Here is a 17,830-nt window from a genome sequence, read left to right as displayed (position 1 = left end):
TGTCGGTTTTGCCCTTACTTATATGAATTGTATTCTACACTTCCTCTCTCCCTCTCTCTCTCTCTCTCTATATATATATATATATACACCATGGTTGTAAAACAAGGTTTCCAAGGCCGAGTACTCCCCGAGTAGTCGCTACAAGGTAGGCTGCCGAGGCGACTTTCTTTGACTCCGTCTAATTACTCGGAGTCGGTCAAATGCGGTCAACCTCGGCCAGAATTGGTTCTAGTAGGTCAACTCGAGCCTAGTTTGACTTAAATAATAATAAAACATAATTTCTATGCCTATCATATTAAAGAATGAATATCATTTTCATGTATTTTGTTATAAATATTAGTAAATTTATGTTATTTGACATATATTTAATCACCAAAAAGTAATTTCTTTATGATTTAACATGTCCGAGTACTCCCCGAGTACTCTCCGCCTAGACCGAGTACTCTCAACTCCCCGATCGACCGACTAGGGAGCGCCTAACGACTTTTGCAACCATTATACACACACACACACACACACATTCACACACACACACACACGGATATATATATGTAACATTTGTGTTTGTAATCATTGTGAACAGTTCAGTTATAAATAAAACGATGTTATTTGATCCCAATGTTTGTTTGGTTGTCTTTTACATTTTTCATGTTTTGACTTTTGTCCAATTTCAAACTCAACATCGCTTTCTGGAGAATTATACGCAAACTGGTGCGTAAACGTACTCAGTTTAATGCGACAAATACTCCGGAACATCAACATATACTCAACATACCTTAAATAACCTTTACACAACTTAGAAATAAGTTTTGAAGGCTTTGGTATGGCAAAAAACAAGTTAATTCGCTTACAGGGACTAAACTTGACAAACTGCGAAAGTATGCCAATTTGAACTGTAACGAACATTCCGGAACATGTCCATAAGTTAAACATACCATAAATATCCTTTACATAACTTAGAAATAGGCTTTGAGGGGTTTGGTATGCTAAAACAAACTTTTGGATCATTCAGGGACTAAAAGTGTCAAAAAGTGCACAAGTTTGCACTTTCGCACATAACTTACGTTCTGAATACATCCGGACATCCAAAAATTTATGTAAGCATCCTAATATTATGCCTTAGTGTTTGGCATTAGAAAAATCCATTCGTCGCGTCATTTGGATCGTTTTTCGCGCTTATGCGCATTCCGTCGTAATTAAGCGAACATCGCGATCGTACGGCCAAACGAACCAACATCCGGAACATTTTTAAGCATGTTTCATGTCCACAATGTTTAGGCATCATTTTAGGGCCTTAAAGTTGGCTTTACGGGCCTTAGAAGTGTCGGAAATAGCTTAAACACGCAACAGGGACCAAATCTGTAAATTCTGCAAGTGGTGCAGATCAGACGGGGCCAGGCGGCCCGCGTAAGTCTGACCTGCACCTTCACGCAGGCCGCGTGGGACATGCAGAACAGATAAGAACATCTAGTCAGCAAATTTCAGCTGGTTTAACCACAACCACATGATTTTGGCTTGCCCTTTCAGTTCACTAAGGGGTATTTTCAGTAACCACAACCTTTCGACAAGTGTACGCGCAAGATACAATCACGTTTTTCAAGAAACGATCCTAACGGTTCGGGAAATACTATAAATACCCACCCCCCTTTGTTGCAAAAACCCACACAATCTGATCAAGAGCTCTAAGTTGGAACCTTTGTTTCATACCTGAGCCATTTTGATCTAGATTAGCATTCGGGGACCCTCCGTAAGTATTCTTTCGCTCTTTTATTCGCTTTTCGAGTCCGAAAGTCAACGTTTTGTTGACTTTCTGCATTGACCAGCCTATGGTCAACACGAAGTTCTTGGAACTTCATAACGTGAGCGTGATCACGATGGTTATAGTCCGTAGTGACTATACCTACTGATTACCACGTTATCTAGGCTCAGTGACGAGTCGTAGTTTCGGCCAAAATGCGCATTCTTGCGTGTTTTGTAACCAAACTACTCGTGAGCATCAAAGCCGTTTGTTTTGATGCCAAACCTGTTTTCTAAACTTAGTTAAGCATGTTCTAACATGCTTAGCTCGTCACTTTTAGTTTAGTGCTTATATAGGGTCGTAAGGTAAGCGATCTAAACCATCGCTTATACTTTCGAACCCGACCCATTTGGTCGATCATTAGGATCCGACCAAACACATTAGGTGACCACAGCTATAACCTTCCGAGGTTATACCTAGTGGTCGCGATGTTAGGCGTTCCGAACGCGTTCTACGCGAACGACGCGTTAAGGTAGCATAAGCTACCTAAACGGGTCGTGATGGGTCGCAAGCACTTAGGTTAAGTTTCATTTTAGTATGTAGGCTTTGTTAGACCATATTACACGAGTCTCCATACTCGTTTGGTTTACGAACCCGCATACTATCCGATCCTTCTGATTTGGTCCGGTATATTAACATAGCTACCTATTAGGAGCCGTTTGATATCCCGTGATCTTTAGCATTACCTGGTTATTATACAAGGAACTCAAAGCAATCTCAGGTGAGTACATAGAACCCCATCTTTTACTGTTTTCCAAACTGTTTTGGGGTGAAACACATGTGCCTATCTGTTACTTTCATGCTTTCCATGTTTTCACATCATATGCCTGCTATGTTGTTAGTACATTATAGTACACGATTTCATTACATTTCATGCTATGTATGCCCATTGTGTGCGTACTTAGTACATTGATTTACATTATATTTCTGTTGCATATGTTTACTCAGCATATGGACACATTGATTTACATGAACATTTCTGTTGCATATGTTTACTCAGCATATGGACACATTGATTTACATAAACATTTCTGTTGCATATGTTTACTCAGCATATGGACACATTGATTTACATGAATATTTCTGTTGCATATGTTTACTTAGCATATGGACACATTGATTTACATGAACATTTCTGTTGCATATGTTTACTCAGCATATGGACACATTGATTTACATGAACATTTCTGCTTCGTATGTTTACTTAGCATACTTAGTACAATTGTTTACATCACATGCCTTCATTTTGTTATGACATTTGGTTTGTTTAACATGGGACAATACATTCATTAACATTGATCACGCCGTTCGTTAGTAGGTAGTGGTACCATAGGAATTGACAACTCCCGTTCCTGAAATCCTGGGTTTGATAGGATTGGAAGGAATGACCGAATTCGATATACATAACTTAGATGAACCTTTAATTTGTTTAAGGGTTTATCGCCACAGTCTCAAGGCTTGGATGTATGCATATTTCACAATACCGAGCATGCATTTTTCCACAGAACATAACGTTGATTTAAACCATGTTTTACTTCAACGACTTGTTTTGTGCATTTTACATATGGTTTAAGTTGATACATTTCGCTTACCGTACATGATACATTTTGGGACACACATTACATGATTTACATTGAACATAAACACGTTGACATTGACATACTCATTTGGTGGTTTACATTGAACATAGACATTTGACATGATTTACACAATAACACTTGACAATTGAGTTATACAAGAACAATTTACATGGTGGTTGGTTTGGGTAAGTGATTAAGTAACGAGGCGTGTGTAATATGATACAAACATGGTGGATACGCCGCTGATACTTCATATATATAAATGTTTGTATAATATTACATATCGTGGCGTTATCTAAGTCATTCCAGTTTAGACACATTACATTTTACACAAATAACATATTCTTCACAAGACATTATTTTCACGAACAACTTATCTTATTCAACTCATTTTACTGAGTTACTCGTTTAACCTTACACTTATCTATACATATCATCTGATATTATCGTTTTTCAAATGGTTTACAAAGCAAGACAAATTACAAGGTTCATGACTGACTGTTATTAAACATTTCTTTAAAACTCAAGTCATGAATCCCACTTTCACAAAACCTATGTATCTCACAGGCATTTTTATGCTGACGTACCTACTTTCACATGTGTTTTCAGGGGCTATTCCATAGGATGATGATCATGATTCTAGGGCGGACCTGTGCCTTAGAGCCTAAAAATGAAGATAGAACTAGTATAACTATGTTTTGAATTATGTACTTCCTTTTTAAGACAATGTAACACCCGTGTTTGATAAATAAAATGTAACTTTAATTTCCATGGTTGTATAACAATTAATTCTGTCCACAACACTCCCCGACGTTTTCCGCCGCGGTTGCATGTTATACGCGGTCGGGGTGTGACAATATATATAGGGGATGGATCATGAGAAAACTAGTTTAAATGAGAAAACCAAAAAACTAACTAAAAAAACCTAAAAAACATACCGATTTTGTTTTTTTTACATTTTTTATAAAAAATCGCTAGTTTTTATACATGGAAAAAAATTTTAAAAAAATAAAAATAATTTTTTTTTGTTGTATTACACATGTGCACTATTACGGATATAGTGTACATGTGTAGTACACATATAATCACATATAATGCACATGTGCAGTACAACAAATTTTTTTTTGAGTTTTTTTTATATATAAAAAGTAGCGATTTTTTTATAAAAAATTGTAAAAAAAAAATTGGTATGTTTTTTTGGCTTTTTTAGGTTTTTTTTTGTTAGTTTTCTCATTTAGATGTAGTTTTCTAATGATCATCTCCGTATATATATATATATATATATATATATGAGAAGGATCCGTTAGGAACCACCTTTTATTGCGAGAACTGCGAGAACCAATGTGAACACAACCAAAAAATACCTAAAAAACACCAAATTTTTTTTTACTATTTTTTTTTGGAAAAATCGCTATATTTCGTCAATAATAAAAAAAATCATTTTTTTTTCGAGTAACAGTTATCCATGCACATGTGCATTTGTATCATTTCTTTGACAAATTCCGTAATTCATTACAAATATCAGACAATTGCACTTTCATTAACACTACCATTCATAATACACTATAGTAATATATTACATATGGTAGTGTAAATGAAAGTGTACTTTTCTACTACTGGTAATATATTATGGAATTTGTCCAAGAAATTATACATATGCACATGTGCATCAATAACTGTTACTCGAAAAAAAAAACATTTTTTTTGGTAACAAAATATAGCGATTTTTATTAGAAAAATATTTTTAAAAAAAATTTGGGGGTTTTTTGGATTTTTTTAGGTTTTTTTCTTGTGTTCACATTGGTTCTCGCGGTTCTCGCAATAAGGGTGGTTCTCAAATGAACCTTACCACCACCTTGAGTTGTGAAAACCATGAGAACTAGGCCTTTCAAAAGATTTTTCAAAAAAAAAAAAATTCTTAAAAAGAAATTACTTATTCCAGCAAAAAAAAAAAAAAAAAAGTTGCATGCAAAAATTTACATCAGATGTAAAAAATTTAAATCGCCGTAAACGAAATTTACATCAGGCGTAAATTAAACAAAATTTAAATGAGGTATCACTATCGACTCGGCAATTTTTTTTCTTTTTACAGATGTATCTATAATATTTTCATCTATGTTTGTGCAAAAATTGGTGGTCCAACTCGCGCGAGAAGTAGAAGTTCTCATGGTTCTCACAACTCACGATGGTTCTTATTTGAACCGAATCCTATATATATATATAGGGGCAGGTTAACGTACAAAATGATTTATTGTACATTGCGTACGCGATAAGCCCAGTAGTCAGATCTTCATCCCCCATGCGATTTCACACCATAAAACACAACATGCGATTTCATCCCCCATGCGATTTCATCCATGCGATTTCCCAGATCCATGAATGCGCTTTTTTTATAACATGCGATTTATACTAGCGTACGTAATGTACGTTAAGGGCAATTGTACGATACACTTTTCCCATATATATATATATAAATATATATATATATATATATATATAAGGATCATTTCAGAACCATAAATATTTATAGAACTCACAAAACTCCTAATAAACAATCTTTTTATTTATATATTTTTATGTTTAGGATAATTTTATCATTTATTATGTGTATTTTTTATGATTACATACATGTTAAGAGTAATTTTATCATAATTTTGTAATTACACATATGTGAACTAGTTTTTTTACATATATGTAATCAATTATCACACATATATATAATTGGGGAAATGGACTGTATCACCCTCAACTATGCAAAATTGGCCAATATCACGCTCAACTTTCACTTTGGCTCCCACCACCCCCAACTGGACACTTGGGTTGCTGTCACCCCGTCATTAACCAGACACTAACCAGGTTAGTTTTTTTTGCTGACATGGTTAATATATGTGATGTGGCAAGGTGACGTGGCTTTTTTTTTATCTAATTTAAAAAAAATAGTCAGATTATAAAGCTCACCCTCTCTCTCTCTCTCTAAAATCACTTTTTCCCTCTCTCTGCCTCTCTTCTCTCTCTTACTCCCTTCACTGATACGAAATGAAGATCTAACCAATGAACTGCTGCAATTCTTGATGAATATCCAAACTACAAAAAACCCCTAAAATTCAATAGCTCTGGGGTTAAACGCCTTCAAATCTGAGCCCTAACAAAATTATTTTAAGTGTTTCTTCGATGAACCTTCGGTAATGGTGATGATGATTGGAGTGATGACCGGATAAGAAGTATCGTCGGAGATGGAGTGCAGGATGGTTCGTTGATGAAGATGATGATCTGATGTTGGTGGTTGATTAGTGAACGGAAGGTGCTGATGATGCAGGTTTATCGGAGGTGGCGCAGGGAGTGACCGGAGAACAAGAGACAGCCGGAGACGATGATGAGTGATGAACTGTGTTAAGAGTGCCGATGATGATGATACGAACGGAATGATGATGGAACGACGTGCAAATTCATGAACTAGGAAGACGGTGCTTGATGTCGGTTGTCAAATATGAGAAGCAGTTGTTGTATGATGATGACTAGTGGTGGTTTAACTGTGATGTTACAGGTTCCAGATAGATGGTGACGGTGTCGTGATGGAGGAGGTACGGTGGACAGAGTGCAAGGTGGCTGTATTGTGTTTTATGAAGGGTGAGTCCACGTAGATTAAAAAAAAGCCACGTCACCTTGCCACATCACATATATTAACCATGTCAGCAAAAAAAAACTAACCTAGTTAGTGTCTGGTTAACGACGGGGTGACACAGCAATCCAAAAGTTCAGTTGGGGGTGGTGGGAGCCAAAATGAAAGTTGAGCGTGATATTGGCCAATTTTGCATAGTTGAGAGTGATACAGTCCATTTCCCCTATATAATTTGGCTATTACACATATGTAAACTACTTTTAACATGTATGTAATTAAAGAAATACGTATAATAGATGATAAAAAGATTCTAAATACAAACAAAAATATATAAAATGATTGTTTATTAAGAGTTCTGAAAGCTATGTATTATTAAGAGTTCTGAAAGCTCTGTATTATTTAGAGTTCTGAAATAAACCCAACCCTATATACACACACAAACCACGTCAAGTTAGACGCATAATATTATTTATTCGAAGCATTAGATTTTATAAATAATAACACCATGCAAGTTTTATTAATTTTATACAAATGTTTAACCCCACTTAGTTATTTAATCACACATATGAACCAATGGCGGATCTAAAAAATCCTTATAGGGGCAACGTTGCAAAAAATGGGGTAACAAAATCGAAAAAAACGTCATTTTTTTTCCAAAATTTACACTGGCGTCGGAGCGTTAAGGGGCAATGGGGGTTACCCCTTGTTATAAAGTAGGCCCGCCCCTGATATGAACCCAACCCCATACGTGTTATACTTGTTTTAGCACTCGAGTAGAATGAACCCTTTGTGAATAGTATTTTTCATCATTAATATCGGGTGAGTTCTGCCAAAGAGCTAGTGGTGGAGTGGTAAGGGAAAGACTTGGTATTCCAAGTGACCCAGGTTCAATTCCTGTCCTCAGCATTGGGTTTTACCTCACTGCACTGTCGTGCCTTCGGGCGAGTGTTCACGGGCTTCGGCCCTAGGTGAGGGTTTTCCCCGGTTTGGAAGGCGAGTGTATCCCAATGTGGTGAATTTCGCCAGTAGCTCATTTGTTGGATAAAAATATATATCGGGTGAGTTCTCGCGGCCCCACGTTTACTTTTTTTATGTTGTTTTACTTGGGTGAGAAACATGCTTACCTAAAACAACTACATTTTGAAGCATCTTATACAAATGATATTGTGATGCTGATGTGGGCCCAAGTGTGGAGGAACGGGCTATTTTGTACTTGGAGGCCCAAGACCGCGTAAGAAAAGGGCCTTCACTAAAATGGCCCTAACTTGGGCTACGGGGGCCAAAAAACGCTTATTTCTATTACTTATTTGCATTTTTATGTTTTTTGAACTATTTTGGGCTTTTTGTTTTAGGCCGTGTGTTTGGCCCGTTGTCTTTTTTAGGCCCGTTTCGAATTTCTGTCATTATTTATATGTCCCTTTAGTGAATGAAACAATCAGACTTGAATTTTGAGAAAAGTTATTTTTCACTTCAAATTCCGTGGCCTTTGGGTTGCAATTTGGGGGTTGGGGAAGAGACACACGGGTATTCGTAGAATCAACGTGTTGGTCTTCGTTTATCGTATCACTCACTACATCAGATGCATACTTAAATTTGTATACAGATTATTACGTAAAACAACTACATTTTGAAGCATCTTATACAAATGATATTGTGATGCATACTTAAATTTGTATACAGATTATGTTGTGATGCATACTTAAACATTTTATATAAGTAATGATGTGATGCATGCTCAAACATTCCATTCAGAATATGTTGTGATGCCATACTTAAACATTAAGTTATGTTGTGATGCTTACTTAAACATGTTGGCCAAAGCGGCTTTCACAACAAATGATCTAAACGAAAGATTTACTGTTAAATAAAGATCAAAAAACATGTACATAACCTTTTTTTGTTAAATGGGGAATGAAATGTGTGTCTGCCTGTGAATCTAGGCATGCTTTATACAAAGATTACACAATTTTATATAAGCACAGAAAACCAGCTGCAGAACTTGAAATGAATCTACACCCTTCAATCTTTTTTGCAACTTCAAGAGGCTTTCTAACCATGCACACAACTTTCTCTTCTGCAAACTTCAAAACACCAGTTTGCAAATGTTCACGTGTCCATAAAATGAAACCTGAAGCTTAACTTGAACCCGCTTGTGAAACACTGACATCGATTTCACCCCAAATCGACAACTATGAACCGACTTTCTTGCCACACTACTTATGCTTTCTGGTGAAAACTTTGATCTTTCAACAACAATTCTGCTTCTCGACTTAATAGTTGGCGACCCGTTTCCTTCGTTAATCACATTCACGAGCATTTCATCCTTCTTCACACCCAAATCAACGATATCATCATCATCATCTTCATTAAAGTTGTCATCATCTTCTTCAACATGATCCATAATCCTCTTAGCTTCATCGGTAACACCAATGGCACGCCATGCTTCTGCAACAAGCTCGACAGTGTTCTTTTGCGGAACAATCCCCTTCTCTTCCATAACTTGCAGCAACTCTTCGGCTTTCCATGGTTGTTTTGCTTCTCCAAAACCCCAAATCAAAGTTTCAAAAGTCTTCAAGTTAGGTGAAACACCCATTTTGCCCATCTTATCGAAAACCCGCATGGCATAATCCATCTTTCCTGCACTGCACCATCCACTAATGACAGTAGTGAAGATTACAACATTTGGGCTCACTTTTGATTCCTTCATAACTTGCAAAAGTGCTTCGGCTTTCTCGGGTTCTCCAGCCCGGACATAGCCCTTGGCCAAGATACCAAATGCGTGAATGTCGGGTTCAATCCCGTTCTTGATCATGTCATCGAATATATCTTGACATTTGTCCATCAGTCCTACTGAACTCCATGCATTCATAATGGTGCTGAATGTAATAACATCAGGTTTGACCCCAAATTCCTCCATCATCTCTAGTGTCTGCCATAGTCATCAAAACATAATTAGTGTGATAATCAAGAACCCATTATAAATCTTGCTTATTTTCAAGCATTCTAGAAGCTAAAATGTTTAGCTTTTGTGTTTTTTTTAAGAGTAAAATACACGGATGGTCCATGTAGTTTACCAAAATTTTGGATTTAGTCTCTTGCTTTTTTAAAGTACATAGATAGTCCTTGTGGTTTGCACTTTGTAACACATTTAGTCTCCAACATTTGCTAAAACTACATGGATGGTCCCTGTGGTTTGCACTTTGTAACATATTTAGTCCCTAACTTGGACATGCTAAAACCTTTAGATTTGTTGGCTGGGGACTAAATGCGTTACAACGTGCAAACCACAGAGACCATTCGTGTATTTTTGAAAAGCTAAGAACCAAATCCATTCGTGTAGTTTTGAAAAGCTAAGGACCAAATCCACAATTTTAATAAACCACTGAGACCATATGTGTACTTGGATTAGGATCAAATACAAAGGATCCTAATTGTAAGAAGTGTAAGAAGGATTTATAGAGTGACAAGTGTCCAATAACCTAAAAAAACCCACTACACAAAAAAACCCCACTACAAAAAAAAATAAAAAAAAACCTTAAACATCCACCACCACCAAAAACCTAAACCCCCACCCCCCCCCCCCCACCAAAAAAAAAAAAAAATTTTTTTGGTGGTGGGGGTTTAGTTTTTTTAGGTTTTTGGTGGGTGGGGGTGGGGGGGGGGTTAGGTTTTTTGGGGGTTTCTTTGGTGAGGTATAGTTTTTTTTTGTTTTTTTTGCCTGAGGGGGGGGGGGGGTTTAGGTTTTTGGGTGGTGATGTAGTGGGTTTAGTTTTAGGTACTGGGTTCGAGTCTTGGAAGTGGCATATGTCGCCCAGGGTAAGAACTCGACATGGGGAAGTCACCGCGGAGCTAGCTTGGTCGGGTAGCGGCTCCCGGAGTGAGATCACTCCGGCGGTTGGGAGGACCGTGCACTATCCCCCCACTTGTCACTCTATAAATCCTTCTTACACTTCTTACAATTAGAAGGCTTTGTAGAATAACTTGACCCGTGTGTACTTTACTATTTTTTTATATTTTAAAAAGAACATAGTTCTTTGCACATGGTTCGTATCCCACTTGCCTATAAAATATTATTTCATTAAACAATACGTCGATTTGGCTTATGTTTTATATCAAACGGGTCAAGTCAAAGTATTTATGCTGAAAGGAAGACTGATAAAATAAGTTGAACAACTTGAAAGTTGCCATCATTTTATTTATAGACAAAAGATAAAATATAAATAATTTTAACGTATAAAACGTAAGAATTGAATGTTTTGCTGAAAAAACGCGGTAGCATTTTCGTAATTATCTACTCATAGAGTAATTATCAAAATTACTCTACAAATGATCCTGTATGGTAATTTTGATCTTGTAGAGTAATTTTGTAAAATGTTCTTGTAGAGTAATTTTGATCATGTATGGTAATTATCAAAATTACTATACAAGTGTATCAAAATTACTCTGCAAGTTTATCAAACAACATACAATTCAAAATTACTCTACAAAATCATTTGTAGAGTAATTATGATACTCTACAAAATTACGTACAAGAACAAAATTACCATACAAGATTATTTGTAGAGTACTTATGATATTCTACAAAATTACTCTACAAGATCAAAATTACCCTAGAAGAACATTTTACAAAATTACTCTACAAGATCAAAATTACCCTACAAGAACATTGTACAAAATTACTCTACAAGATCAAAATTACCCTACAAGATCATTTGTAGAGTAATTTTGATAATTACTCTACGAGTAAATAATTACGAATATGCCACCACGTTTTTTTGGTTTTTTCACGCCTTTAGTACGTTTTGTATGATGCCTTTACTACGTTTTGTATGATAAGGCATTTTGTAGATACACTTTACTCTTTATTTATAACGCATACAAGCTGCTAAATCGGGTTACTTAGACCATAGGTAATGGTTAATGCCCACTAAGGGGCATTTTTCACCACATCATCATCATAATGCCCTTTTAAAAAAGGTGTAATGGTTAATGCCTATTTCATTTATTACTTTCCATTATTTTTCTTCTCTTTGGGCATTATTATAGAAATGCCCCTCACTCTTCATGCCTCTATAATGCCCATGAGTAATGGTGTAAGAGCATTATCAAAATCTTTCATGCCCTTATAAAGCCCCATTACATATGTTCTTATTGTGATGCTATTTTTTCTCAAATCATAAATAACACCTTAAATATTATTTAAAAAAAAAGTTAAAACTGACAAAAAGGTTTTATGGGTCAACCCAACTTAGCCCATACATACCTCATCAACTCCATCAGAATCTGCAGCATCAATAAACCCTTTGATAAGCGAATTGAAAACGACATCGTTTGGTAGCACACCAAGATCCTTCATTCGGTAAACAAATCTCATAGCCTCATTCATGTTTCCTTCTCTACAATACCCGTTAACTATAATCCCACATGTTCGTTTATTCGGAGCCACTTTATTATTCTGCATTTGAAATATCATATCCTCGGCCCTATACGTATCTCCATTCAAAGCATAAGCTTGTGCTATCGTGTTATACGTCACAACATCAGGTTTTATACCATAATCCACCATCTTATGAACAACATTCCATGCTTCTGCGATATCCTTTTTACTACACCAAGCTTGAGCAATTATATTAAACGTTCTATCATTCGGCTTCACGTTTTCTTCTAACCTCAACATTTCTAACAACTTTATACATTCTTCCGGCTTACCTACAATCCCAAGCCCTTTGATTAAAGTATTTAAAGTGCTTGTTGTCGGCTTGCACCCGCTATCCTTCATTTTCTTGAACATTTTCATGGCTTCTTTGATGTTTCCAGACTCTGAGAACGCGTTGATCATGGCGTTGAAGAAGATCGAGTCGGGTTTCAAGCCGTTGGATTCGACTTTGGAAAGGAGGGATGGGATGGAGTTGAAACGCTTTTGGAGGGTTAAAGCGGCTAAGACGGTTGTGTATGTGACGAGTGTTGGTGTGTGGCCTTCTTCGATTAAATCTTTCATGATTGATTGGACTTGGTGAGGCTTTTTCTTCTCGATCAAGATTTTCATTTGTTTGGTTCGTGAACGAACGGTTTGGCAGCTGTTGTGTTTGTTTTGAAGACAGATGTTGCAGCGCGATTGAGTTCGTGAACTCACGACAGCTGAAACTGTACCCAAGTGGACTTTTTCGTGAAGATGTGTTTCCTGCAGCATAAGTAAACCATCAAGATGAAACTTATTGTTACTTTGTTAGGTGCGTAACGAGATAATAATGTGGTATACCATTGTGGGTGATGCTTGAACCTTTGACTTGCTTATGATTGGTCTATTTTGGTGCTTGTTGATGATGACAGAATGCAATCTTTCTCCACCAAATTCTCCCATTTTGCATACAAATGCTTCTCAATATCCAGAAACTTAATGTATTTCAGCAATTTGATGTGTGGTACTAGCAGAAAATGTGTTTTAAGGCACTTGACTCTGACTTTGACTTTGACTTTGACTTCAAATTCATGATCTTAGCAGATAAATGATGGTATTGGTCTTACACATCCTAAAGAGAATCATGAACAAAGTAAGCAAAACAGGACAGATATCGGTTAAAAGAAGCATCTAGAAGGTTATAACTGTCAAGAAAATCACAGTAACATCCTCCTGAAACATTTAGGTATCTATAATCAACTGGAATCCGATTTCTTTAAACTATACATAGAACAGAAGTTCAGAATATTGAGGGCGGGCCTCGGAGCAACTGGTAAGGTTGCTGCTTTGTGACCTTGAGGTCATGGGTTCTAACCGTGGGAAATACCATCCTGCACAAAGTATAGGGTAAGGCTGCGTACATAAGATCGCAAAACGATCTGGTCCCTACCTAAATGCGGGAGCTAAGCCAAGCACTGGGTCATCATCTTCATCATCATACTCAGTAAATCCACCAATAGTAAAGATAAGGTAGGGTCTGAGGAGGGTAAGATGTAGACAACCTTACCTCTATCCCATAGGAATAGAGAGGTTGCTTCCAGCGAGACCCCTGGCTCGATAGTAGTTTTGTATCAAGCCTTGGACATAAGACATAAGACACATAACACTCAACAACTGGGACAAAAGCCGATTAGTAGTTTTGTATCAAGCTTGGACATAAGCCAAGCACCGGGTACGCCATTTAAAAACGGTTAACGGGCAACAATCAACGCTTCAAACGGGCAACAGTGTGCTTAGGGATGTTAGTGGGTTGACGGGTCAAACCCGACATGACCCGCTTAGCTAAACCAACCCAAACCTGTGAATTTCGTGTACAATCTGGAGTTCACACCCCTAAGTGGGCTACAAAATCATATTCATGGGAAAAAGAAGATAAATAATAAGCAAAATTCGCCCATACAGGTTGACCCAATTAGATCAAGAACTCTAATTTCATTCTAAATCAGATATTGCAAACATAAAGAAGTCAGTTTCTCAATTCTAAGGCCCATTGTTCTTGATTTCCAAGAATCTAGGAAAATGAACTCTAACAACCAAATTCTGTTCCAAGATTACATTTTTAAACATAATAATATCAAACCAAACAGCCATAAAGATCAAAGCTTGATGATCAAAGAACATAATATGAAGCAAAATGTGCTTATTGGCATTAAGAGAATACCTGTTTGAGTGAAGCAGGATGATGCAGGATGAAGAGAGATGAATCTCTCTTTCTGCACGTAAGAAATTGTAGTTTAGTGACATCTGGGTGAAATCTTATCCACAAATATTATCAAGAAAATCAAAATGAGTTTTGAATTTTCTTGAGGTTGCAAATTTTAAAGAAATAAATAAATAAATAAATACTTGGTTTCTTTTTCATATTGGCTGGAGCTTATTCGGCCACGTCTTGCTTTTTACCCTTCAGAGAGTGATCAAGATTTGGAGAACAGGGATGGGCAGTTGGATGGTATGCGTGGAGTTTTAGCGACCCTAATCCTTCATTTAAAATTGTGCGTTAGATATAATTTTACTAAAAATAACCACACTTTCTATCATATTAAATTAAAACCTATATAAATTAGCAACTTTTCTATGCATAAGTACTTGTACATTATGCTTTGCACATTATCCAAAAAAAACTTGACTTTTTAGTTTTAACCCTAAGGTTTGTATCTTTTGCAATTTTAACCCTACATAATTTGTTTTTTTAACTTTAACCCAAAACTTTTCATTATTTGCAATTTAACTTCACAACTTTTGTCACTTATACTTTTCATCTTTCGCAAATTTCCGTTTTACGTATAGTTCTAAATTTTTCGAGTTAATACGACACAACGTGCATGTGTGGTCAACGTTTTTGCCTCTATTTTTCCATGTTTGACAGGTTCATCGCAACACGCATATCCTAGGTCAAGTCAGTGTTGGTGGTCGATGACGGTTGTGTGACATTAGTACTATTTGACACCGTTTTACGCCCCGCTGCAACGCAGGGTGTGCTTTGTGGGTTTTTCAAAGAAAAAATGGTTATGCATATGGTTGTCGTAACGTTGGCTTTAGGGGTTTTCCGAAAAAAATGACTTTTTTTTTTACTTTTCACTCAAAAGTATTTCATAAATTACTTTTAACCCAAAACTATTTGTTTTTTACTTTTAACCCAAAACTTATCTTCATAACTTTTTTTACTTTCAACTTTGTTCCTTTATAGTTTTCATTTTGCGCTTTATGCTTGGTTCTAAATTTTGTGACATAACACATCACAGCGTGCGTCTTTGGCTTAACGTTTTTACGTTTCGTTCTAAATTTTGCGAGTTAACACGACGCAACATGCGTGTGTGGGTGAACGTTTTTACATCGTCTATTTTTTCCCCGTTTGACACGTTTAACAACATGCGTGTGTGGGTGAACGTTTTACATCGTCTATTTTTTCCCCGTTTGACAGGGTTAACATAATGTGCGGGTCCTAGACCGACTTAGTTATAACTAAAGAATCTCCGCCGCATTGCGGCGGGTCGTAATCCTAGTTTTAATTAAATAATATGTTTTTATACTTTTATTATTATCTTTTCTCTCTTCTTCACTCACAACCACTTTCAAAATATATTAAAAAATTATAAAAGTTAATGAGTGTCCCCTCAAATTTACAGATAAACAGTAACATTTTCTCTCTCATCTACTCACAACAACTTCCAACCACCTACAATCATCTTTAATAATCTAAAAAGCCCCCTCACAGAATTTGAGAGACGGATTGTGAATGCTCTTATATGCGTCGGGTTTGCATATAGAAGTATAAATGAGCCAAATTCAGCTCGTTAAAAGCTTAAATCAGATTGAACTTAAAAGAGTTTGATCATAAAGTAGAGCTTATTTAATATAACAAAGCTCATGCTTGAGCCTAAATTGAAACTCGTATAATAAACGAGTTCGAACTCATACTTCTTATTTCAAGCTTGACTAAGATCATGAACTTAAATGAGCTTGTTATCTTGTATAAATATAATATGCTTTATTTAATGTAGTAAATTAATAACTATGTACTTTTTCGTATAATAAAATAATTGAAAATAGATATTATGCAAACATGTAATACCCAAGTGAGTGGGGAAAAAACTGTGTCACGTAACAAAGAGGCGTCCCTTCTCACACTTACTAAATATATGTTATGTGTTAATAAGGGGTGAGAGGGGGAAAAACTTTGACTCGTGGACTCGTGGGCTTGGATAAGGGTGTAAGGGGCACCCTCGGGGACTCCCTTCGGGGACCATGTTCACCGTGCGGGAGAAGTGCCGCCATCCAAGAGGGGAGGGAAATCGGGGAGGGGGTTGGGCGAGAAGTCACCGAAGAAGGAAAGAGAGAGAAGGTGGGTGTGACAACTCGTATTTCGAACTTATCTTGTGTGACATTACGTGTTTATGTGAACTTTACTAATTGAATGAATGCGTGATTATGTGATATGTGATTGTGTATATTTCTACATGAACCGAATATTTATCCAACTACACAACCCACTTGGCCCATGTATGTTTGGCCGACTCGAGACCAAGAGGTAACCCAAAGATGGGTTCGGCCCATCCCCCCTAATCGCATAACACATGAGGTGTTGTAAACATCTCACATTTTTACAAAACATACACAAGTTCACAAACCCTACACACCCTCCTTCTCTCTCTCTTGAAGCCGGCGACAACTCTCTTGCAACTCGAGACCTTACGGGTTTTTAATCTTCGAATCCGGTTAGTGTATGTTTACTGATTTCATGTTTAATATGTGTGGTTATGTGATGATATTATTGTTAATCGGATTACACGATCGGTTAGGGTTTATACTAGTGACTCGGGTCATATATTGTATGATATTATGAATGCATGATAACCGGATCGGAGGCTACTGTTATTGTTATTGTTCTTGTTGTACAGTGGTCCGAATATATGCTTGTTAATCGACTGTGATGATTGTGTTTTGCAATTAAGATTTAGGTTGCATGATAGTTAAATAATTCGGTTTATGTGTGAATGATGATTTCGATGGTTACTGTTCTTGTGGGTGATGAAGATGTTATGAATGTGTTTGAATATGGAATGATTATCGATTTGATCTGATTTTCGAAACTGCTAAGTTGTTAGCTGAAATTACGGAATGATTGTTACTGATTAAGTAAGGAAATCTGTTACACTTTGTCTCGGCACAGATTGCGAGTCGAGAACCCTTAGTCTCGACTCGAGACCACATTACCGGCACAGAACAGCACAAACCGAGACCACGGTTGCGGGTCCGATTGCGACTCGAGACCGTGTAGTCTCGACCAGACCATGACAACTCGAGACCGCCCTTGTTGCGACTCGAGACTTCGAAACCAGTACACCTCGAGACCGACTAGTCTCGACTCGAGACCG

The 17,830-nt window shown here is 36.8% G+C and overlaps 1 protein-coding gene across 2 annotated transcripts; it reads right to left on the bottom strand.

Annotated features, from left to right (window-relative positions):
* Nucleotides 1-8,839: 8,839 nt before the first annotated feature.
* LOC110865592 (pentatricopeptide repeat-containing protein At5g25630) lies at nucleotides 8,840-14,817 on the bottom strand. 2 transcript variants are annotated; one of them, XM_022114883.2, is made up of 5 exons: nucleotides 14,802-14,817; nucleotides 14,617-14,668; nucleotides 13,257-13,527; nucleotides 12,261-13,178; nucleotides 8,840-9,926 (listed from the first exon to the last, which is right to left on the bottom strand). In XM_022114883.2, the coding sequence occupies exons 3-5, from the start codon at nucleotides 13,356-13,358 to the stop codon at nucleotides 9,081-9,083; spliced, it is 1,866 nt and encodes a 621-aa protein (XP_021970575.1). In that variant the 5' UTR covers nucleotides 13,359-13,527; nucleotides 14,617-14,668; nucleotides 14,802-14,817; the 3' UTR covers nucleotides 8,840-9,080. The 2 variants fall into 2 exon arrangements, with proteins under 2 accessions (XP_021970575.1, XP_035830717.1); XM_035974824.1 differs by lacking the exon at nucleotides 14,802-14,817 and having other exon boundaries at nucleotides 13,846-14,626.
* Between the last annotated feature and the right edge of the window lie 3,013 nt (nucleotides 14,818-17,830).

The sequence above is a fragment of the Helianthus annuus genome, chromosome 6 (genome assembly GCF_002127325.2).
Source record: "Helianthus annuus cultivar XRQ/B chromosome 6, HanXRQr2.0-SUNRISE, whole genome shotgun sequence".
Taxonomy (NCBI): domain Eukaryota; kingdom Viridiplantae; phylum Streptophyta; class Magnoliopsida; order Asterales; family Asteraceae; genus Helianthus; species Helianthus annuus.
Note: the sequence above shows the minus strand (reverse complement) of the source record. Positions and strands in the feature narration are given on the sequence as shown.

What these genes read in the sequence shown, in the direction of transcription:
- LOC110865592 (XM_022114883.2), bottom strand. Translation starts at nt 13,358, where the DNA reads ATGGGAGAATTTGGTGGAGAAAGATTGCATTCTGTCATCATCAACAAG. An exon ending in TTCAAGCATCACCCACAATG is followed by an intron (nt 13,179 to 13,256) that starts GTATACCACATT and finishes CTTATGCTGCAG; the next exon opens with GAAACACATCTTCACGAAAA. An exon ending in ATTCTGATGGAGTTGATGAG is followed by an intron (nt 9,927 to 12,260) that starts GTATGTATGGGC and finishes TGACTATGGCAG; the next exon opens with ACACTAGAGATGATGGAGGA.